The sequence below is a fragment of the Pavona decussata genome, unplaced genomic scaffold, assembly GCF_977016875.1.
Source record: "Pavona decussata unplaced genomic scaffold, jaPavDecu1.1 SCAFFOLD_25, whole genome shotgun sequence".
Classification (NCBI taxonomy): domain Eukaryota; kingdom Metazoa; phylum Cnidaria; class Anthozoa; order Scleractinia; family Agariciidae; genus Pavona; species Pavona decussata.
The window spans coordinates 2,632,057-2,655,241 of record NW_028145448.1 but is presented as its reverse complement, the minus strand read 5'-3'; the positions used below and the strand labels follow the sequence as shown (position 1 = coordinate 2,655,241).

General features: G+C 39.4%; 2 protein-coding genes across 4 annotated transcripts; both read left to right on the top strand.

Moving 5' to 3' along the window:
- Nucleotides 1-5,157: 5,157 nt before the first annotated feature.
- Nucleotides 5,158-14,218, top strand: LOC146485795 (uncharacterized). Of its 3 annotated transcripts, XM_085103153.1 has the most exons (6): nucleotides 5,158-5,357; nucleotides 5,550-5,575; nucleotides 5,919-6,239; nucleotides 8,496-8,791; nucleotides 9,767-9,818; nucleotides 10,594-14,218. In XM_085103153.1, the coding sequence occupies exons 3-6, from the start codon at nucleotides 6,080-6,082 to the stop codon at nucleotides 11,814-11,816; spliced, it is 1,731 nt and encodes a 576-aa protein (XP_084959279.1). In that variant the 5' UTR covers nucleotides 5,158-5,357; nucleotides 5,550-5,575; nucleotides 5,919-6,079; the 3' UTR covers nucleotides 11,817-14,218. The 3 variants fall into 3 exon arrangements, 2 of the variants coding, with proteins under 2 accessions (XP_084959279.1, XP_084959280.1); XM_085103154.1 differs by lacking the exon at nucleotides 5,550-5,575; XR_014863352.1 differs by lacking the exon at nucleotides 5,158-5,357 and having other exon boundaries at nucleotides 5,391-6,239; nucleotides 10,594-13,434; nucleotides 13,556-14,218.
- A 2,973-nt stretch (nucleotides 14,219-17,191) lies between these two features.
- Nucleotides 17,192-23,157, top strand: LOC146485794 (kelch-like protein 8). The gene is made up of 3 exons (XM_085103152.1): nucleotides 17,192-18,632; nucleotides 19,883-20,082; nucleotides 21,245-23,157. Exons 1-3 carry the CDS (start codon nucleotides 17,452-17,454, stop codon nucleotides 21,613-21,615), a joined length of 1,752 nt encoding a protein of 583 aa, XP_084959278.1. The 5' UTR covers nucleotides 17,192-17,451; the 3' UTR covers nucleotides 21,616-23,157.
- The last annotated feature ends 28 nt before the right edge of the window (nucleotides 23,158-23,185 follow it).

Genomic DNA, 23,185 nt, shown 5'->3' with positions numbered 1-23,185 from the left:
CAACGACACAAAGAAATATCATTTTCAAAAGATATATTTATTAGCTGAGTTGGTTCACTCTTTTTTAACCACGCGTTTTTTATACGTTTTTACGTTAAGTTTAGGGGGTTCGACCGAACCACCCGAACCACCCCTAGATCCGCCCCAGCTTTCTAGGACTAGCATTCAAGTGCTTTTGAAGTTCCAGCTCATCGGGAAGCGTAATAGTTGTGCACATTTGAGCAAATGTTCTGCTGTGTGGTGTCGAGCGAAGGAAGAGATCAGGGCAAGGACGGCTTTTTTCATGCTGAATTGAATTCCTCGCGGATAATTTAAAACACTTCAGGCAAGTCCAAGTACAACCTCACTGAGACAAGCATTCAGTGCAAGTTTTTAAATTTCAAGATTATTTGAGAAGTGTAAGAGCTGTGCACATTATGCATCAGTCAATTCCAGCGGTGCCCATCCCCCCCCGGGCAACCCCGGGGCATTTGCTCACGTTGTCAGTCCCGGCGGCGGGGCATTCGTAATTTTATCGCGGCCCGGGGGCTGGGCAATTGCCTACCCCGGGGCGACCCCCGGGCATTTGACACACGTGTTTTGGAAAGTGCTATGGAGGAATTCATCGGCAAAGACGAGGCGTTTGTTGAGGATTGGCTAGTAGTTCGTCAGGGACTACACAAACTTGTGGATGTTTTTTTTAAAGGTATGTTTTCTCAATTTTAGATATTTCTTCATTAGTTGTAAGCATATAGATATAAAAAGCAACAACTTGAACTATACTTTGTTTATCACATATCGAGAAGTCGGAAACAATCAACGTGAACACGACTAATCTCGTACCCAGATCTCACATTTCGACATTCCCGAACCGACGACTGAGATCGGGGTACGAGATTAGAACACGACTACAGCTGTATTTCGCATGTCGCATTCAAAACTAACCTAGCATTTTTAAATTCACGAAAGTCAACCTGGAGTGCACTTTAAAATACTTTAGGCTTGCGAATTCATATGATGCGATCTTCAAGACAGATCAATGCATCGTAAATAGAAAACGAAGCCTGCAAATACAGGCGCCTATCATCGCTCGCAGCAGGAGGGACGTCCGCCGTAATCCCAGTAATAATAAGCTCCCTACCTTTTTAGCAAAATATAAAAAAATAAATATAATCATAATCAACTAACATGTCCTGTTGTCCTTGAAGTCCTACCGTTGCATTAAAATACTGAAAAGTGGAACGTTTTATTCACTGATAATGATTAATATAAAAATTGAATTGGTGTTGGAAGGGGACGATCCCGGGGGCGGGGTATTTGCCCTCTTCCTTCATCCCCATCCCGGGGCATTTACACAGCTTATGTGTCCCCACCCCGGGGAATTTGCCCATTTTTTTTTAAAAAATGCTAATGCCCGGGGGTTAGCCCGGGGGGGGGGGGGATGGGCACTGCTGGAATTGACTGACGCATTAGTGCGAATGTTTTGCTGAGTAGTGCCGAGCGACGAAAACGAACATTATGGCCGCCGCTCTTACGGATTTCATAGATGAACCATCTGAAGTCCTCGTAAATTCGTAAAAACATAAAGGCAGGCATGAAGCTCTTCCTTAGAAATTTCTTCGATTGGCTTTAGCCTCTTACCGCCAGGATTTGCAAGCCATCCTGAAATTTTTGAAGGTAACCGGTTGTTTTTGTTGTTTTTATGTGATGTACAAAATCATAAGATCTTGCAATTTTGAAGAAATTAAAGGAAACTTCAGAGATACGTACCATTAAAAAGTGTCATACCGAATTATTGTTGTTATATTGAGATGGCATTGTTTGGTATTTCTTTCTATTCCTTTTTTTTTTCCTACATTTTTCCGAAGATACTTTTGCTTCCCGCCGAAAAAAAAAAATAGCTTAGCGACACCTGGGGCTTTCGTTTTCCATATAAGGTCAAACCATGGTATATGAGCTGATAACCGAAATTTAGTGAACCAATCAGAACGTTAGAAATGCAATATCCGAGGCTGGGAATTTAATAATACTTGATAAACTTAAACATTATGGCTTTCGCGGAATAATAAATAAATGTTATAAATGATTTTCATCGTATCTGCGCAGAAGAAAGCAAACAACACAAGTTACCTCTTGTGGTGTCCCTCAAGGATCTGTGTTAGGCCCAATTCTTTTTCTTCTATACACAAATGATTATATAGGTTAGGTATTATTAGTTCAGAGAAACTCACGGAGAGTAGGGCATTTCTGGCATTTGAAGCAAATGGCCTTCCAGAGGGTGGAATTGTCAAATTTACGCCAAACATTCTCGTCTGGCGGTGGAATACACGTTCTGATCCATGATCGAGTTCAAGGGGGGAAAATGCCGCTTTTCTGAGCATTGGCTCACCAGGGTCTCCACAAACTTTGCAGCGTTTTCGAAGATATGTATACTGAAAAGTTGATTGAATGTGAATGCACCAGTTTCCAAACAATGTATACTAAAAATTGGAGCATTTGTTTTTGCGGAGGGACATTTGATCATCAAATTCTGCACTAGATTAGGGCATTTGAAAGGCATTTTGGTCCTGCGAGGTGGGAATTTGAAAAAGCCGATTTTAAAAAGCCGTGAAATGCCCGGGGGTGCCCAGGACGGGGGATATTGAAGATTTGAATTGATCGGCACATAATAAGCGAACGTGAATCAGATTTCGTACTCGGTGTTTACCTAGTGGCCAGTCTTTGGTAGCCATACGGTGTTGCTTGTCGGCTGCTGGTCTGGTGGAGTTCGCTTTACGCCTGTAATAGGGTAAATTAGTAAACGGAAAGGTGTTGGAACTGCGTGGCTCTGGCACTAGCCTCCCACGCAGACGTTTTTAGGGTCGTCGTATTACCCTAAAGGAGGAGGGTTATTTCAGTCTCCTAAAAAAGACCACGTAGGAGGCTATTGTGGTACTAGAGTGATCAGAGTCAAGGGACCTGACAGCCGTGTCTCTCCTATGCATCACTTTTTACTGACACATTGTATCATGTCATACACTCTACTTTTTTTATAAGGACCTTTTTTTTTTAAGAACGTTGAGGGTAAGATTAACCAAAATTTTAAGAACATACTAAGAACATACCCAGGCGGAGAGTCAGTGAAGAACATTTTTATTACGACCAAATGTTTTAAAAATGAACAGTATGAATACGGATAAAGTAATACAGGTAAAAATGCAGTCTATTAGGTGTCTTGGTCATGTCCTCATAGATTTATTGACTGATACTACAACAGATAACTAAAAACATGGTAAGAACTCTTCGTACTCAAATTGCCAAAATAATAAGAACGTTCAGCCTTAGCCCCAAAATTAGACGTTCTTAAAAAAAATAAAAAAGAGTGTATTATACGGTGTTCGAGAAGTATCACTAAATAAATTATCTCCTTTGATACTTGTCTTGTTTTCTTATTGCTGCAAATTAATATCAATTTTGATTGCAAACTTCCATCAGTTTCATTAAAAAAATTCGCTTTGATTTATTTTGTGTGATTTTTCATTTTTTTTTATTTTTCTTGAATTATTTTTTTTATTTTTTTTAATTTCATTTTTGATTTCCCAAGTTTGTTTTTATTTCTAGAACGAGTGTTTCATTTCCAAAATTATATCGTCCGCGGTCGTTGGCTTGGCAAATTCAACTCGTTACCGTACTCCCATGCAAATACTGATCAACCATAACTTTTTCAATGCTTAAAAATGAAAACCTAACTGACCAAAACGGATATGAAAACAATGAGAACACCAATAGATACCGTTTACAGAAGTTCCTTTGTCTGACATCACACCTGGGCCTTCTCAACTGACTGCTGAAGCGGGAGTTGAGCTGAAATGACGAAATTGAAATCAAACGACAAATGTTGGAAATCAAGCACTCATTTTAGAATTCAAACGGGCAAATGTTGGAAATAAAAAAAACCTCATTTTAGAAATCAAACGGGCAAATATTGGAAATCAAAAACTAATCTTAAAAGTCAAACAGAAACATTTTGGAAATCAAACGGACGAAATTTTTCAAATCAAAAACGAAACAAAATAAATCAAACTGAAGGACGTTTGCAATCAAAATCGATATTTGCAGTAATAAGAAAAAGAGACAAGAATCAAAAGCAGATAATTTTTTCATGATACTCCTCGAACACCGTAATATTAGCCTACTTACAAGTTAGGGACCGTTCATTTTTTATGAGCATGGAAGGGCTTGTGGGATTTGGTTAATTGCCACTACGAAACTGTTTGACCCCCCCCCCCTAGCATGCATTTTTTTTCCACATGGCCCCCTCCCAAGCAGAAACTATTTTTTTCTGATGATCTTTCTTGTGCCCCCCCCCCCCCCCCAAATCCCACCAGCCCCCCCATGCTCATAAAAAAATGAACGGTCCCTTATGGGTTTGTCCGTTGCTTCATGAAATGAATGCACCTATATATATCGGGCATTTCTTTCTAGGAACTAATTTTCAATATCAGCTACCTGACGCGCGAAAATAACGGAAATGACCCCCTCCCTTCTTCGTTTTCGAAAATACGGCGTATTTCTTCGAATAAGCGCCCTGCTGAGGACGGCTTATTCTAGGAACCCGCGTTTGATTGGAAGTTTATTTTTGTTACAAAAGCCCAAGTAATACGGGCACCATTTTCTTGCAACTTTCCGCGTAACAAATGTTGCAGTGCATGCAAGGCGGTTTTGACTGTTTGTCGCCCGTATTACCATCTACGCGCGCGCGCGCAACAAATTTTTATGTTGTAAAATTAGAATCAGTGCGAGCTAGCGCGCGTAGGTGATCGGAAGGCAACAAACGATCGCAACTTGCAATGCAACACTGTGGCTCGTTGTGCGACCAGTTCTTGTGTGAAAATGTCCGTGCCCATACTCGGCAGGAGCCTTTTCCTCATAACATTCCTTGTATAAAAAGCTTAATGGAATTTACGCATATCTCCCGTATCTTTCTTAAATATCAAGAGGATGTGCTCATTAACCACCCAGTACAATTTTGCACCATGTTGATGATCAACAATGATGACACAGGCAGTATTCATTTGCCTTGTGACCCGACAAGGAAAGTTAGTGGGGAGGGGGTAGGGGGCGCTTGTTTGTTCCGCGCAGCTTGGGTTGCCTGTGTCCACACGCGAGTACGGCGAGACCTGTGGGACATTAATTCTTAAATTTTATATACCTCAACACTTAATTGATATGTAAATATTTATATCGTTGCATAAATCTATGGTTTTTCCCTTAGCAGCTGGTCTTTTGTAAGTGGAAAATGATAGTTTAGTATTTGCGTGCAAAAAGCCATCGAATTTAAGATGGTTGATTTGAAGACAGCGTTGCCTGGGAATCATCTGCCGTAGCCCAGCGAATCGGTGAGTATTTACTTCAGTACACTCTGCAAATTTCGTTCAGCTGTCACACTTTGTACATTGTCCATTGAACACGTTGCCGCTTTCAGTCTGTTCATTTGCAAATTAGTTTATGTGAATATTAAATTCGACGATCCATCGACGCACCAATTATGATCACTGACAGTTGAATAGTTCTTTTCATTGTCTTTTCAGCTTCAGGAAGGAGAGCGAAAACAACGGTAAAAGAAAGTCATCATTCTTTGCTGGATAGCTTCCAAAATTTCATAGACGGAAAATGCTTGTAATCGAATTAACCAATTTTAGTATAATTTGGCTTTCGTGACACGACACGCTGTTTTGAAAACCGCGGAATCGCGGCTTTGAGTGTGGCAACCGCTTTCGATCTTGCTCACATTGCAGGCTTTTCTGAACCGCAAAATACATCTATTTACAAAATGTGCGCGATCATACATTTAAACCTTCTGTTAATGTTCTGAATTGTTTCCGTGTTCCGCTTCGCTAGGTTTTTCCTCTTCATTCAGTGCGTCACGTACTTTAATATATTTTGTTTTTTGTTTTCAGTTGTTCTTGCGAAGTCACCGAGGAGCTTTCAGTTTCGTGACCAATCTTTGAAATCATTTTTCTCTTTTCTTCGGTCTGGATTGCGCGTGGAAAGAATTGCATCAGTTTCGATTTAGTTGTCGAAAGTCTTCAAAAACTGAGCGATATCCAACTGTTTTTAAATGTCCATGTTTGCAAGTCCGGAAGAACTAGAAAAACATCACGTTCGCGATGTCTACGACAAGATTGCACCTCACTTCGTTGGATCTCGCCACAAAGCTTGGCCTCGAGTCGAAGAATTTCTCCTATCACTGCCAGCGGGAAGTCTGATTGCTGATGTGGGTAAGCGAGTTATTTGATTGATATTCAACAAATCGAAGAAAAGCGAAAACAGACATTTAATCTGTACATGTTATATAGGCTTGTATTTGATTATCTTTATAACAAAGGATTGTTTGAGTGTGATTTTGCGTTATAATCGCATAAGGGATGAAAGCACTCATTGGGGAAAAGAAAGATCTTAAAGCGACATAAATTAATCAAAATTTCGTACACACTGCGCTAAGAGTGTACAAAAAGACCGTTTTACCTTTTTCAAGACGTTTTTGCCCACAGAGATTAAATTATATTCTATATCGGTAGACTTAAATAATATTGTTATTTTCTTTTCCAAGTGATCCACAAGTGAGGCACTCTGTGATTGGGTACATGCATGGCTTTTTAAAAATATTACTCTGAGCAGTTTTGTGTTAAGACTTTGTAAATATTACTCGTCCACATGTGCCTTTACTTTGTAGTTCACACTTTCCAGTTTAAGTAACTTCAACTTTTGCAATTATTTCCTGATTAATAGGAGCCTCTACCAAATTTCCTAGCAACCTTTTCTGATCCACCCCCTCCACTCCAGTGCAATGCAAAAGAACCCCATTTTGTCCCAGACACAGTATTATCATTGGTGAAGATCTTTGTTATCATCGTCGTTTAGAGAGGCAAAAACATCAAGGCTTAATTGGAACAAACACGAATTCACGGAGCAATGTTTTGGTAATTTTTGAAAAATTATGCAAAACCTAGCCTCCAGGGTGTGTGTGTGTGTGTGGGGGGGGGGGGGGGAGGGGGAGGGGAGAGGGTATTCCTTGTAAGTTAAGGAGGGGGTGTTCTGCCTGGTTCTCCAAACCCCAACGCAAAAAATAGATCAAGATATGCAATTTCTCATATCTGTTTTCAGGCCTGGCCTCTAAAATCGATACCCGCCTTTAATTTGTAACTATTAGCTTTATTATCAAAAGGAAATTTAAAACTCTTAATTTAATACATAATATACTATTATAAAAAAAAATAGGTAAGTTTTCTCACTAAAACTAAAAAGCTTATTGAGCTGAGTAAAGATATGTAGTATTTACAAATTTGAGGTTGGTTGGCATTAAAGCTTAAGAGAAAAGTAGAAAAAGTAGTTAATTAAAGAAGAAAGTAACTAAGTAACAAATAAATCAATAAATCAATCAATAAATAAATACATAAATAAGTACCAGTTGATAACTCATGAGCATTGACAATAAGACTGCAACATGTTTTCTTTGACCTTGCTTTTTAAAGGTTTTTTGAGACTTCTTTAGGTCTTTAGACTTCAGACTAAAATGGTTAAAACCAATACCCATTCTCAGTCCAAAACAGCTCAAAAACAAATTACCATTTGGGGTGGCAAATACCTATTTAGCTTATATAAGTGAGTAATCTCTGCAAGGCCTAGTCTGGGAACAGGCTCTCTAGTGGAATTACAGAAAGCATGAGGAGAGAGGGGTGTGCTAGCTTTGCTTGTGGCCTATGTCTTTTACCCTATCTGCAACTGGAATCGATTAAAAAAACTAGAAAAACCCAAAGTCACATTTATCAGGGAAATATTTCAGTGCACCATCTGAGAGACTGTGATTTGATTGGAACCTTGCTAATGTGAAAGACTTTGCAGATGAGATAGAACTTCATGAATAAATCCTGAAGTACACCTACCTTTGAAACCTATACCCTAACCTCTCTCTGGCTTGGTGTGATACACACTCTGTCAATATCGTTTAGGGAATTCACTCTTGAAGGACCCTGAGGGTTTAAGGTCATTTGGAGAAATGCTAATTAAAGATTGTTTAGCCAGGACTCCAAATCGCAAGGGATCATGCCAACAAGAGGGCAGTTAACTAATAGCACATATTAATGGCGGGAAAGTGTGAATAAGGCCAAGTTGATAGACTCAAGAATGTCCTATTAGGTTAAATCTTAACCCTTCCTCCCTCCCCAACAGTCCAGAATGTAACCACCAAAAGTCTTTTCAAATTTCTGTAATAACAATCTGCCAAAACCGTTGCTCCCAAAAGGTCACTCAGAAAATTTGTACCTCCAAAAAAGACCCCAATTATCGGCATTAAATTCAAATCTAAAAAAGGCTGCTGCTGTTCCCCATCATTGGTATACCTGTCCCCCCCCCCCCCCCCCCCCGAATAAATGGTTTCCTTTCTAAAGATAGGTAATTATCTTATTTTGATGAAAATTAGCCATCAAGCTTCTGTTATTGAATAACTAATTTTGTCAAAACAAATTCCTTTTCAGGATGTGGTACTGGTAAGTACTTGGGTCTTGCCCCAGAGTGTTTCGTTGTTGGATCCGACAGCTGCACAGAATTTGGGGCAATTGCAGCCAGAAGAGGTCACACTGTTGTGGTTTGTGACAACCAAACCCTTCCTTTCAGAGACAGTTGTTTTGACGCAGTAATTTCTGTTGGAGTCATTCATCACTTTGCCTCTGCAAAGAGACGTACAAAGGCGCTTGAAGAGCTTTACAGGATTCTTCGACCTGGAGGGAAAATGCTGGTGTATGTTTGGGCATTTGAACAAGATGAGCGAAAGGTTTGTAATGGGTGCAAGATCAGTGGTTTAAGTAGAACTTTGCATAAAGAGGTGGGGGGAAGGGGGGGGGGGAGCAAGAAGCTGGAGGGGCCTGGATTAACAATCCAGTGGGGTGGAGGGACTGACGGCCCATATAAATGTGACAGTGGTGATTGTCAGAAATTTTGAAAAGAACCCCTCGAAGGTACCAGAATTCTGTTTTATGGGCGTGGTCTGAACAGTTTTTTACCCCTAAGAGGGAGTCACGAATGAGACAAAAATTTAAATCAGTTCACTGACATTTACTTCCTTTCATATTTTGCGGCTAAATACCCTAAAAGGTATTACCATACCTCTGACAGAAGTCATTTTAGATTTTTACACTCTAAGAGGTACCGAACCACAAATTTTAACCCCTACAAGGTATGACAATCACCCCTGTCACTTTTTATGGTAGTCCCCTCCACCCCCCCCCCCCCCTTAGGTTAAAAATGTTTCAAAATCTAAAGAGTTCAGCCCTCTTTGTGCTATTTTTACTATTTTCTTTGACAAAAAATGAGGAGGTGCAGAGGTGAGTCACAGTACCCCACCCTTCAAGGTAGGTAAGCCTGTTGTGCCTTTGATTTTGCCACTGTTAATTTACAAAAGAGAAAGTAACACAATAAAACAAACCAAACAGAAAGAAATTTGGAGAGTCAAGGAGGTGGGGCTTTTAATCTCTTACCGTGGAACCCCATTAATACGATCACCTTTGGGCCGCGAAAATGCGGTCATAACAACGGGGTGGTCGGATTAACGAGGTTGTAAAACTAAGGAAATGACTGGACTTTCAATTCATTTGGGGCACAAAAAAGTGGTCGCAAGGCAGGGTTCCACTGTACTCTCCTTAATGACATTCTGCGCTCTGTCCCCAGAGTAGCTCTCTTGTCTAATATGCATTGTCTGCTACAATTCTTAGAGTGTAATAAAATTGTTACTATGACAATTTTTCTTCAGTTTGATGGGCAGGATGTCTTAGTTCCTTACACACATTATCAAAGGAACAAAGGTAATAAGAGTTATTACTGTACTAACATGATTATCGTTATTATTTGAAATTAGTTAAGAAATCCCGAAATCATTGATCATGTCTTAAAACAGAAGTACGTAAACCATTTAGGATTTTGTGAAAGCAGGGAAAAGAAGATTAGTTTTAAAAAGACAATAAGCAGGAATTTGATGCCATTTTAAGGACTTTGCCTACTTTTATTACTGTGCATACGTTCCGCACAGTCTTGGACAGTCTTTGCATAGTGATAACGAATTCAAAGGTATTTTTGTGCAGTTTATGACGTAGCAGGAAAAGAAGATCTTACTAAGTGTTATTGAAGTCCAAAAGAAAATTGGGGGAAACCACACATTTTTCAGAAATAATTGAACTTCAATTTGGAAAAATATCCATACATTGTTTTGTATTTTCAAGCTTTTTAGATTTAATTTGCGCAGAAAGTTGGTGCCGTGTAAATATGGGTGCTGGGGGGATTTTTAGCGTTATTTTCGCGCCAAATCTTGGCGAAAGTTTTCTAAGTTCGCGACGTGCTGGCAGGATAGAAATTGCGCAGAAGAACGTCCCCTCACCCATGTTATTGGGCATCGACTTTTCACGCAACATTGTTGTGCTGAAAATAGTCGCTGCCAATTTTCGCTTCTAACATCGCACTAAAAATTGGCCTGGTGTTGCGTCAAAAACGTTGTCGAAACTCGCCCCGTATAATATTACCTTTAGCCTTGTGAAACATTGTGTATTTCGCGAGAATTAATGGCCAGATGTACCTATTTGTTAGTTTTAGCGCGCAGAAGCATGTCAACACCTGCAAGACCAAGACTCCAGTCCCAGAAACAAAGTAGAACCACACCCAACATGTCCGCTGCTTCATGGCGCTCGAGGCGAGCGTACTCTTGCGATGATTCACATTGCGGTCACGTGGATAAAAAACGCACAGATTCACCCAACAGGGTGGGTCTTCGCACACAAGATCCGGCTATGGGACTACTTCATACCACGGACTTTTCAAAATACGCAGTTCTGCAGCGTATCAGGAAGCAAGCAAACGATTCTACTTATAGACAGGAGTACGATGTTGATTGTTCTGAAACACTCGAGGACACGTCATTGAAGAAAATTACTAAATTTTTCAACTCTGTTTTTAAGAAGATTTTCGACGACGACGAGTCGCAGAAATTAACAAACAGCCACGCCCAAGGGAAAGCACAAGCTAATGACGTTTCCATGGATACCAAAACGGGGGATTTTAGCGCGAAGCTGTCAGCCTTGATGTCTTACTTTAATGCTGAGAAGCGAGAGAAGTACTTTAAGCCGGAGTTTCTCTCCCTTTTGGCGAAAAAGGTGTTCCCGGGCAAAGAGGATTTGCATCTTCATGTTAGCCAAGCATCATCTGATTACGAGGAGAGTAGAAAAGAACTGAAACCTAAAGTAGAAGAAGAGCATGTGTCTGGTGACGTCATAATCTGCATGAGAGAAGAGGGAAGTAATGCGCATGATCAGTTTGGAGAACGTTCAGGGAGGTCGAACGGTGTGAATCTCCATGTCATGGCGAGGCTTGTCGACTCCGCCTTAGCTTCTCTGAGCGATGTGGACAGCGATAGCTCTAGTTCCAGTGATTATCTATCGTCGGACTCTAGTGCTGCAGAGGAATGGGGCCAAGTTGGGACCTCGCTTGCTATCCATGGCAAAAAGACTTTTCAACACACCACTGTCAATTGCCAGGAACTAACAGAATCGGTTTGCGCCGTAGATTCTCAGTATTCATCATCGTCGTCGCTGTTTTCAACGTCAACTTCCTCGTCTTCAACATCATCCTCGCCATCACCATCTACAACAAAGTCGCAGAAGAAAACCAAGAGCAAGCTTTTTCAAAGGTACTATCACGTGTTCCGCGCTGGAGAGCTGGTGAAGTTAGCTCAAGATGGAATCCCATCCGCTGTAGTGTTGAAAGAATATTATGACCACGGAAACTGGGCAGTCATTCTGGAAAAGGCGTTATAGGGCGTTTCAATGAATATTTAGATCTTAAAGTTTTCAGCCTGAGCTTTTCAGCTTCAATTTGGATTCTGCAGGACAACGTTCATATCATGATATTCATATCATGATACCATCAAAAATGAAAATGCGTTGAAACCCAAAGTTATGTCACTAATTGTTACATCGATGTCAGAGGGGTTTTCAATCGAGTGTCATAAAACCGAAACCAAAGTTATTACTTTAGCCAACCACAACAAATGGAAAAAGTGCAAAGAGCTTATCAGAACTCGAAGCAAATACATGTAACCGGCGCCAAGCGCGGCAAATGAGTACGTTCGAGCAAGTCACGATTGGTTATGGTTTTGTTTTTCTTTGGTTGAGAAAGTGGCGCGACTGATTCAGTGCCAACCAATCGCAAATCGTGTAAAGCAAATGAAAAGCAAACGCGAATTACTTTCGATACCCAATGGAAAACCCCTCTAAAACAACGAACGACAGTGCTAGATGCTGCAAGGAGAATTAATTTTTGCATGCACATCTTATGATATAAACTTAGCCTTTAAGACCTTCTTAGACAAGGCGCAATTTTTAAAACTACCAAATAATGATGCCATTTAGTCTATAAGCAACCTGTTATTTTTCTAGGTAATTAGTGTACGCCAAACACGCGATCGCACGTGAAAAAGCCCTGAGAAAAATAAGAGACTACTTGCAATCTAATACCAGGAAGCAACGTTGTGTGGGCACTAGAAGTTGACGGCCAGTTTGTAAACTTGTATGATCTGATTGATCATCATTAGCAAAAGCAAACCGACGGAAATCGTTTTACTTAAGCTCATCTGATGTAATCCACCTTCCAGTTCTGCTTTCCATCCGTTCCCAATGGAATGCGAAGGTGTACACGTTAAGACGCTAGACTGGTCCAAGAGGTTTCTTTAGTCTTAATTCCTTAACCCTTTAAGCCCCAACAGTGATAAACATCAAATTTCTCCTTGTAATATCAATGCTTATTCAACCCATGATGAATTTACCTGATATTTTAATAACTTCTCCACAGTACCTTTATAAGAAAAGTATAGGGACAAGATAGGAGAATTTGTTCTCTGATATTAGGGGTTAAAGGGGTAAGCAAAATTGAGCAGCTCATTGTCGCCGCTATGCAGCTCAATTCTGTTTGACGAGAATGAAGAAAGAAAATATGATGAAGAAAGAAAATATGGAACCAGGATATGTAGACGTATTTTCAATTTTTAGCTGTAAATTTCCGTGCGCTGCGTTGAGTAAATCAGGACTATTGTTTCACTCTTAACTTTTGTAGAATAAGTTTTAGTGCTGAGATGTTGTAAGAAATTAGCAAGGATAGTTGTTAAATGTTAGATAATTTTATCGGAAGCTTTAAAATATTTAATTTATTAAAGGCAGATGAATTAATATAAACGTTTTATATATTTGGTAACTTAAGAAAACACTCGACCCTGCGAAAGAATATTACCGGATGAACGACGGCAAAACTGAAATATTTTTGAAGCAATTCATATACCAACACCAGATTAAAATCACTCTTTTTAAGTCGAAATTCTCACGGTGTCACATCAAATAGTATAGAGAAAGAGAGAGAGGAAGTTTGATCGCTGAATCTACGGTTAAACCAGTTCTTATAACTCTAGACCTCTGGGCTGAGTTGTTCGAAGCATGGTTAGCGCTAACCATTGGTTAAGAGGTATTAAAACCTATAGGTTGTCATGGTATTTAACCCGGGTTAGCGCTAACCATGCTTCGAGCAACTGGGCCCTGGCTTATATTTAACTGGTTCACTCACCTTGTTTGATAAATGTTATTTGAAAACATCAGTATAGAGCGGTTTTAAATTGAGTGTCGTAAAAACCTAAACCAAAGTAATTACTTTGGCCAATCACAACAACCATAATCAACACAACGAACCAATCAGAATTTGAACATTTTGCAAATACCTGTAACCGTCAAAAAGCGCGGGAAATCGCGCGCCGGCGAGCGAGTCACAATTGGTTTTCGTCTAGCTTTTCATTGGCTTAGGTAGTAGCGATAGTTTTTCTAACCAATGACAGAATGCAGAAGAGTAAATCCAAAGCAATTCAAACGCGAATTACTTTTAACATTTAATTTAAAACCGCTCTATATATGGTGATTTCCCGAGGTTTTTCATCCGAAGTCCTTTCGCTTTAGCGCGCATGTTGTTTGCTGATAGCTTTTGCTATGAAGAATAATGCTATTTTCTGTACACTTTTTATTTCCTAAGAAATATAAGTTGAACTATTTTTATGAATTTGAAGTAAAGGAGAGGGTGTCATTTTATTTTTAACGATTTTTTCAGAAAAACGGGGGAAAGTGGTCACCAGGTCAGTTTTAATTTATCATGGCTTTGCGATGTTAATAAAGATATAACAATGGCCTGTGTGTGTCTGTTAAACCTCAGTTCAGGTCAGATCGTTATCCGTTTCACAATTATCCGGCCCCAATTCGATTTTTGTATTTTGGGAATTTGGATTTCGATTGAAAGGGGAATTTTGTTCAATCGATGTTAGCCAATGACTGTCTTTGGCGTGTGAGATTTTACATGATATAGGTCATGATAACGTTATGTTATACAACAAGAAGACAAGTGCGGTTCGCACTTCTAAAATGTTTCAGTGCTGAGAATGTTTAATCGTACCGGGAGATAATCGTTAAGGGAAGAGTACATGGTACCAGGAGAATTAGATCGTTTTTCTTGTTTTATTCACTGAGGGTTGGTAGGGCACTTCAGATTACGGCTGGTGGAAACTACCACGTACTCTTCTCGGGAGAAGGAGAAGGGGAGGGAGAATGACCTTTTTTTAGATTTCTTTTTCTTGAGTTTCTGATCAAGCGCCGTAAAAGATATCGAATGATGGAAGCCAATCAGAGTCAGTGCTTTCGACGTTGTTCATTTCCCAGAGGAAAAAAATCGTGAGAATTAAATTTAAAAAAAGGCTAATGAGATAATTTACATTAAGAAATAGACGATAAGAAGTCCAAAGACTACTGCAAAGCTGACACAACGTAATATATTTTAAAACTAGAAGTAATCACAGATTATTGGAGTGCGTTCGATTCCTTACATAGGACAAAACTTAGGTATGGTGAGCGCTTTCCTGTTCGTTTTAATTTGACTTATTTCGTTCGTTTTACTCTTTATGCAACTTTTCTTTATTGCAATAATCATCATCTTCACAGAATATTTGAAGTTTCCTTTCCAAATCAATAACCACAGTTTTACTGCTGGTTACCCAGCATGAATAAAGCAAACTTAATGGGCAAATAAAAATCTTAACTTTGAGGGTGAAGAAACATCTGGAACATGGGGGATTATTTTACTCTTCCACCCTGAAGCTACGAGATTAGGGGCAAACCCGAGTACGTGACAGATCTGACAGAGAAAAATTATAATTAAGGTTGCATGACATTTGCAAAATATTTTCGTAACGTCTTTAATCCTTGAAGAACGTACTTTAACACAACACGGTATACTTTTATTTCTGCTTGCTACTATTTACTAACAACAAGATTTCAAGGTATTTCTTATACGCTACGCGAAAATCCCACTGCTATGAAGCGATAAACATTTTGAATGTGGAGATCTAATTAGCATAATCGGAAAGTCTTGATCTCAGATAACCAAATGCGCGTGTACAAGCATAAAAATCTGACACAGAAATAAAAATACTACCGCAGGCGATCGACTATATATTTCCATTTGCTACTAAATCTTACTATCTATTAGCTACTAGAAAGGTATTTTTTATACTTTACGCGAAATTTCCGCCTCTAGGAGGCGATAAACATTTTTCAGGTTGGGATCTAATTAGCATATTGACAGTCTTGATCTCACAAGTATAAAAATCTGTTGCTCGAAACCTCAAGAATTCAGAGAGATAAAAATGTTACTGAGACGGCACACTATTTGCTTTTACTTGCTACTACTCTTTACTTGCAACAAGAAAGATATTTTTGATACTCTACGCGAAAATTTCGCTGCTATGAAGCAATACACATTTTGGATGTAAGCCCTGGATGTAAGCTCACTCTACGCGAAAATCCCACCGCTATGTAGCGATAAACATTTTGAATGTTCCGATCTAATTAGCATATTGAAAGCCTTGTACAAGCATAAAAAATTATTATAGAAACCTCATGAATTCAGAGAGCGAAAAACTGTGTGCTACCGTATTGTTCATCGCAAATGATCCCGTATATGTCCTTGTTCGTCGAAGAGTCAAAGAAACAAAACCTCTAAACTTGAGTTGTGAGACGAACACAGTCTGCTGGCCGCTTTACACAAACTCCAGCGAAGCACGAGGCAGAATGCTTTGCGCAACGAAATTGTCCTTGTTCGTCGAAGAGTGAAAGAAACAAAACCTCTAAACTTGAGTTGCGAGACGAACACAGTGGTGGCCGCTTTACACAAACTCCAGCCAGGACTCCAGCTAAGCACGAGGCAGAATGCTTTGCGCAACGAAATTGTGACGTCGTTCAAAATGGCGCTGAAAAGGTGAACGGCCGATCGAACGAAAAAACACGGGTCAGTTTTCGCCTTACGTGCACAGGAAACCTACACGATCACAGGTAGCCCAGGAGATTAGGAAGCGTTCTTCCTTCGTCGAACGCAACAATATTTCGGCTGGCCAAACTAGCCTTCTTCAGGTTTAGATGTTACTAAATTATATAAATGAAATTACAATATTATATTATGGAGGATGTTGCAATACATGGGAGCGGCGGAAATGACGTTTACAAGGTGGTACCAAAGGATGAGGAAATAAGTAAAATAAAATAAAAAAATTACAATTCATCACAGCTATTCAAACCGTGGGGTTCCAAGGCGCCACGTATTGTCAGGCATTCTCGTCATGTACCGCAAAATCTCTTCCTCTCTTTAAAAGATGGGTCTCTTAAATATTCACCAAATTAATGACCATCGGTTCTTTACTGTTAAAAAAAAATCGTTACTCATGTATTGCGGTGGGCGTAAACTTGTGTATATACTTTTATTTGCGCACTTAATAATAACTATAATTTGGACGCATATGTAAGTTGAATAAAAGGGGAACTACATTGTGGGAAATAAACATTCATTCATTCATTCATTCATTCATTCATTCAAATACTACAAAGAAAAGAGCAAGGCTGATTTCACGGTTTTTCATTTATTTGACGCTAATTTTAGTCTGAAATGTCAGCCGTCTCCTCCCCCTAACCCACAGGGGTTAGGGGGAGGAGACGGCTGACATTTCAGAATACGCTAATTTTAGTCCCTCTGTTTACTGTTTTTCGGACGCTCGTCCTGTTACCTAGCAACGCAGCAAGTTGCAGGCTCAGCAATAATCGAAGACGAGGAAAACTGGGAATAGACATAGAGCGACATAGAGAACAATGGAATCCGGAAAACCGCGCTTCCACCATATGGTAGCCATTTTATTTTGTGGTTGCTGTTTAAGTCCTTGTCGATAATTTACAAACTGTTCCTTGTTTCCTGTCCTTAGTTGTAGTTCTCAGCTTCGGAGAATTCAGCTTTAGTTTCATTATCAATGAAAAAATAGCGTTTAGCAAAAGTTTGGATTGGACCTTCGAGGCATTTTGAAACTGGATCTATGGTGGTTTCAACATGGGCGACATAATCGTTGATACTTATCATTACGAAGCGAGCAGTCTGCCAAACGAAGCTTTTGACGTTTTAATCCGATTCTTCCGGGAACAGAAGCTCTGTGATGTAGTCATCCAAGCCGGAGATCGAAAGGTGAAGTGCCATCGCGTTGTGTTGTCGTCTTGCAGTCCGTATTTTCGTGGCATGTTTACAAATGAAATGGTAGAATGTACTCAAGACACAGTCGTCATTCAAGGATTGTCTGAGGAGGCAGTTATTCAATTGATAAACTTTATTTACACCCGTAAAATCACCATCAGTATTGACAATATAGAAGCGCTGTTGACAGCAGCAGCCGTGTTTCAGCTGGACCTCGTCGTTCATGCTTGTTGCGAATTCATGAAGCGGCATTTGCACCCGTCCAACTGCTTGGAAATGAGAGCTTATGCCGAGCTACACGGCTGTTCAGATTTTATTGAAGCAGCGGACACATATTCGAGAAGTTGCTTCTTGAGTTTAATGAACACGGAAGCCCTTCTCAAAACGTCGTTTAGACATTTTCTCTCCATTATTTCTGGAGACGATCTTTTTGTCAAACGCGAGGAGCAAGTATTTGAAGCCGTTGTTGCTTGGGTGCGATACGATTTAAAATCGCGGGAAAAGCATCTACCAGAACTCTTTAGTCAGGTACGACTGCCTTTGATAGCAACTGAATACATCGTACAGCGTGTGGAAAGAGACAGCTCTATCAGAAGCAATCTTGCTTGTAGAGATTTGATTGATGAAGCTAAGAACATAAAGCTTTCTCCATCCTTGGTAAAAGTAAACGTTAGAACTCAGCCACGTAAATCAACATCCGGGGCATTATTTTCTGTTGGTGGTCGTGGAAAGTCGGGCAATCCCCTTCAGTGTATTGAATGTTACGACTGGTTCCACAACTGCTGGTTTCAAGTGGCAGAAGTTTCTACACCTCGACGACACGTTGCTGTAGCTTCAGTCGCAGGGAAGGTGTATGCAATTGGTGGTCATGATGGTAGATACCACCTCAACACTGTTGAATGTTTTGATCCCGAGGTGAACCAATGGAGTGAGGTCTCACCCATGGACATTTCACGACGTGGAATGTCGGCTGGTGTCTTGGAAGACCAAATTTACGTTTGCGGAGGCTTAGATGAGACAACTTGCTTTGACACAGTTGAAAGGTATATGCATGTTCAAATTGTTTGACTGGTGTTAATGATACTTAAATATAAAAAACTGGTCATCATTTAACATCACGTTTTTGCAACACATGAACTTCAGTTCATCCCCCTTTCCTCTCCATTTACCATTGTTGCGGTTTCAAAGTTAATGTTTGATGGGTTATTTCAAAAAGAGGTAAAAAAAAGATGAGTGATTCCAGAAGATAATTATTCTTACAATACTATGGGCGGCATCTTAGATAATAAATTCGGAGCGGGGAGGGAGTTCTTAGGACTGCCATTCCTAGGGCATGGGGAGGTGTTTAGGCTTGGAATTCCATAGGCTTGGGGGGAGGGGGGGGTGGGTCTTTCAGTTCTGGATTTCCAGATGGGGAAGAACTTGTCTCACTACAGTCTACTTTGCAAGAAAACAAAATAATGTTTAATATATGAGAGGAGGATTGCAATACCAAGAGAGCAGTGACCCAGGGCAACAGTCGTGGATACAAAACCCAGGTGGATTACAAATCAATCAGTGTTGTAGTCTAAATACTGTTAAAAGGGTACTGTTAAGTTTTAGCTATCTACTTAACAATTACATTATGAGCGTGAAACTTCTATTGTGTGTTCACCCTCAAGAGCTCTCTCGTAAGCGACCACCACTCACATTTCTTAAAGGACCGCGACTACTTTTTAGGCCAGAAAATTTACATTTTCTTTTGTTTTCTGTTTCTGGTAAGTGACCACCCAACATAATCACATATGATCGTTAGTAAATCATCACTCAGAAGTGACAAAAGTTCAATTTTTAATTGTTATTATTATTATTATTATTATTATTATTAATGACGCTATCCAGGACTGCTGACAGTTTACAGACAGTAGTACACACAGTATCTGCGTTGTGGTTCAATTTTATCCTTGGTTTAATTTTTATTTCCCTTTGTTTTGGGATATGGTACTGTATGATAATGAGTTTAAAACAATGGGAAATAAAAATTAAACCAAGGATAAAATTGAACTACAACATCTACGCTAGTAGATTTGTACTAAAAGTGGTTAGAAAAGTGCTAACCACCCAATACTGACAGCCCTGAAACTCTGTATGTCATTGAAAGGATTGGTTATATAATATATTATTAAGATTGAACATGGAGGAAATCATTGCTGAAGCATATAAATGGTAGTTTGTTCTGCAGCAAAATAGTTAAAAAACTTAAGGAATTGCTTAGAGGACAAGATTGAGCTCATCACCTCTTGTTACTTCTCAGATATGATCCTGACAGTGATAGCTGGAGTACAGTTGCGCCAATGCTGATGCCCCGTGGTGGGGTTGGAGTGGCAGGTATGGGGGGTTACCTCTATGCCGTAGGTGGTAACGATGGAACAGCATCTCTTCAGAGTGTAGAAAGGTACAGCCCTCACACAAACAAGTGGAGCAGAGTGGCGCCCATGAATCGCAGAAGAGCTGGTAATGTCCACTGTAGTTCATAAATGGTTTCCCCTATTCCGTTATTGTAGTAGCAATAAAACAAAGTATCAGTCTCTGTTAAAAAGGAAAACTGACTGCTGCACTGGGCAGAGCCCAGCATAGTGAAAGCATCAGTCCACGTTTATTTATACGGGCATATGTTCAGTGTCAGTCAGTTGTCTAAACTACAAATGTGTGCCTTCTGCCCATCAGGAAAAATCCCCTTTTCTTTTGGAGGAAACCTGAACCCTCCCAAATGCAGGCATTTAACAAGAACCTCGAGGGAAAGAGGTTCAAAATAACAAAATGTATTTAAATACCAACTATAAATACATATATGTCAACTGTAATAACTAGAATAACCATGAAAAAATGCAAAAACTAATGAAAAAAAAAAGACCTGGCATGCAGCAATGTCGGCTTATAATGGTTTACCTCAGTAAAATTCTGCTCATATATAGTCACATCACCATGACAATTGCAAGTAATAGAACCGTGAAAACAATAATTTGCTGCCATTTTTAGAACTGCAGCAAATGGCAATTTTGTCTGAAAGAGATCTTATCACTGGTTGAAATTTCAATAAAACATAAGTACTTGAGGCTAATTTGAAAGTTACACACTGACAGACCAAAAGAGCATGCTGGGTTTTCCTAAGCTACATGTGCATCCCTGTTTCCATAATACAAGATACTTACAGCTGCTGTAACTCTAACTGTCTCACACTACCTTGTCTTGCAGTGGTTTGACAACTTCCTCTGACCATGACTTCTTTGGATCATGGTTAAAAGAAAGTGAAAGCAGTATTCTAACTGGACTGAAACAAACAAACAAACAAACAAAAAACTTATACTAGAGGACGTGAATTTGCATTCCATAACATTCATTTCTGTGTTTACACATTTGATGCAAGAAATGTGCAAATAACAGCAGTGAGATATGTCCAGAAATACACGCTAATGATATGCATGAATTGTATGATAGACATCACAAGGTGACCCCTACCCTAAACTCTTACTACAACACAAATAATTCTGTCAAACATTGAAGTCATATGAAAATGGCAAAAAGGTCTGTCTTACATAAAGTACCCAAATTCAGGGTTAAGTGCATTTCTGGACATAAGTGACAGAAACTGATTTCAAACATTTGTTGTCCATAGGTGTTGGAGTTGCTGTTGTCGGAGAACTCCTGTTTGCCATTGGTGGGTTCGATGACTCCTCTCCTCTGGATTCAGTTGAAAGATATGACCCTAAAACGAACCAGTGGACTTATGTGGCAAAAATGACGACTTGCAGGGGTGGTGTGGGTGCTGGAGCAATGGGAGGGCGTCTTTGGGCTGTCGGAGGACACAATGGCGAGCAGTACTTAAACTCGGCGGAGTCGTACAATCTTTTGACCAATAAATGGGAGGAAGGTGCACCTATGCATGTGTTCCGTGCAGGTTCTGGTGTCGTAGGAAGTCTATGTGATGTTGAAGATTTGAGAAATACACTTGACCCATCCAATCACAGGAGTAAGGAAGAAGTTTGAATGTAGAATTAATGTAGAAGTTGTTCTGGATGTTTTCAGTAAGAGAGGAAGGTATTTTATAATCTGGCCCAGTTTGAGTCAAGTTTTAAAAGCCAGAGTGTTTAATACAGTGTATATATCACCATCTTACATTCAAAATGAGAGCTTACTGAAACACGTTTGTGTGAGAGAAATTGAGTGAATTAAATAATTTGTCCACTGTTTTTACCCAAACCAATTTTTTTTTTGGAAAATAATTTGTTTTCACCTTAATAATGTAAAGTACATGTTAGTGTTAAATAATTATTTGTAGTCAAATAGTACAAAGTACTTAACAAGAGTAATTTGTTATTTTAATGATATATGCTATATGTTTCATTTCAGCCAATCTACATCACACATGACCAGTTTATTTGAAATTTGAATGGAGCTTTGCAATTTACTTGTCTGTTTTGAACATCGCCAGTGAGATTTCAGAGTTCCCATTGAAATTTCCCTAGTTTATTGATGTTGTATAAAGCCATGAATTTTTCTTTACATTACAGCATTACTTTCTAAGTATTTAAAAAAAGTTAGAATAGTGCTTTGAATTTTTTTACAATCAGTGCATCGTTATTGGAAAGATTTCCAAAAAAATCTTCAAATTCCATTCAAATGCCAGACATTACAAACAGGAATTTGAACATTCATTTCATTCTTGGAAATACTGGTCATGTGTGATGTAGACTAAATGTAAGATTTGGAATGGGTAGGCACCTATACAGGATAGTCAGCTTGGATAGAGCACTCTTCAATTGAGTGCCATAAAACCCAAACCAAAGTTACTCCTCTGTCCAATCACAGAGATGTAAACAGCACAGTGAACCATTCAGAATTTGAAGCAAATACAAGTAAATGGTGTGAAGTGTGCAAAATGAGTGCAAGCAAGTCACAAATGAAATCTCTCAAACAGACGCTTAGTTGTGGTGTCAGCCACAAACATGACATTTTACCTTCGGTCTGTAGACAGCTCCCCTAAGTGGACACTTAAAGCTAACCACTAGGCTTTTGCCACTGCACTGGAAGGAAGTTATCTTGGGGGCATGTTCCTTGTAGAATACAGCACTGTGAAAACGTAATGAAAACGAAATTCTGCAAATTTCCATGAAAAATAGTGAACTTTCGCTTCAAACAAAACTTTGGCAGAAGATCACCTGCAAATTTGTATATAGGTAAATTTGTGTGAAACTTTCATTTACATGATTGTGTACAGCATTTTGTTTGACTTGCTGAACCCCTTCAATTTTGGTTGACCGTTTCTTGATTCAGTGAAATTTTGCTGACATTTCAGGAAAACGTTATTTTCAGTCCAGACGAGAGTAAAATTTGTTTGCGTTACCTTTGTAAGGATTTTCTTTGAAAGTTGGGTGCATTTTCATAAAGGTGGGTGTTCACAGGCACCCTTCTGTCTAATTTTGTTAGATTTGACTGTATGTTAGTATTAGTTTTACTTATTTGAGTGTACATAAGAGTGAAAAATAGTTATAGCTTGAACAAAGCAATAAATTATTGGTGAGTTGACTATTTTTATCACCTGTCTGGACTGTTTATG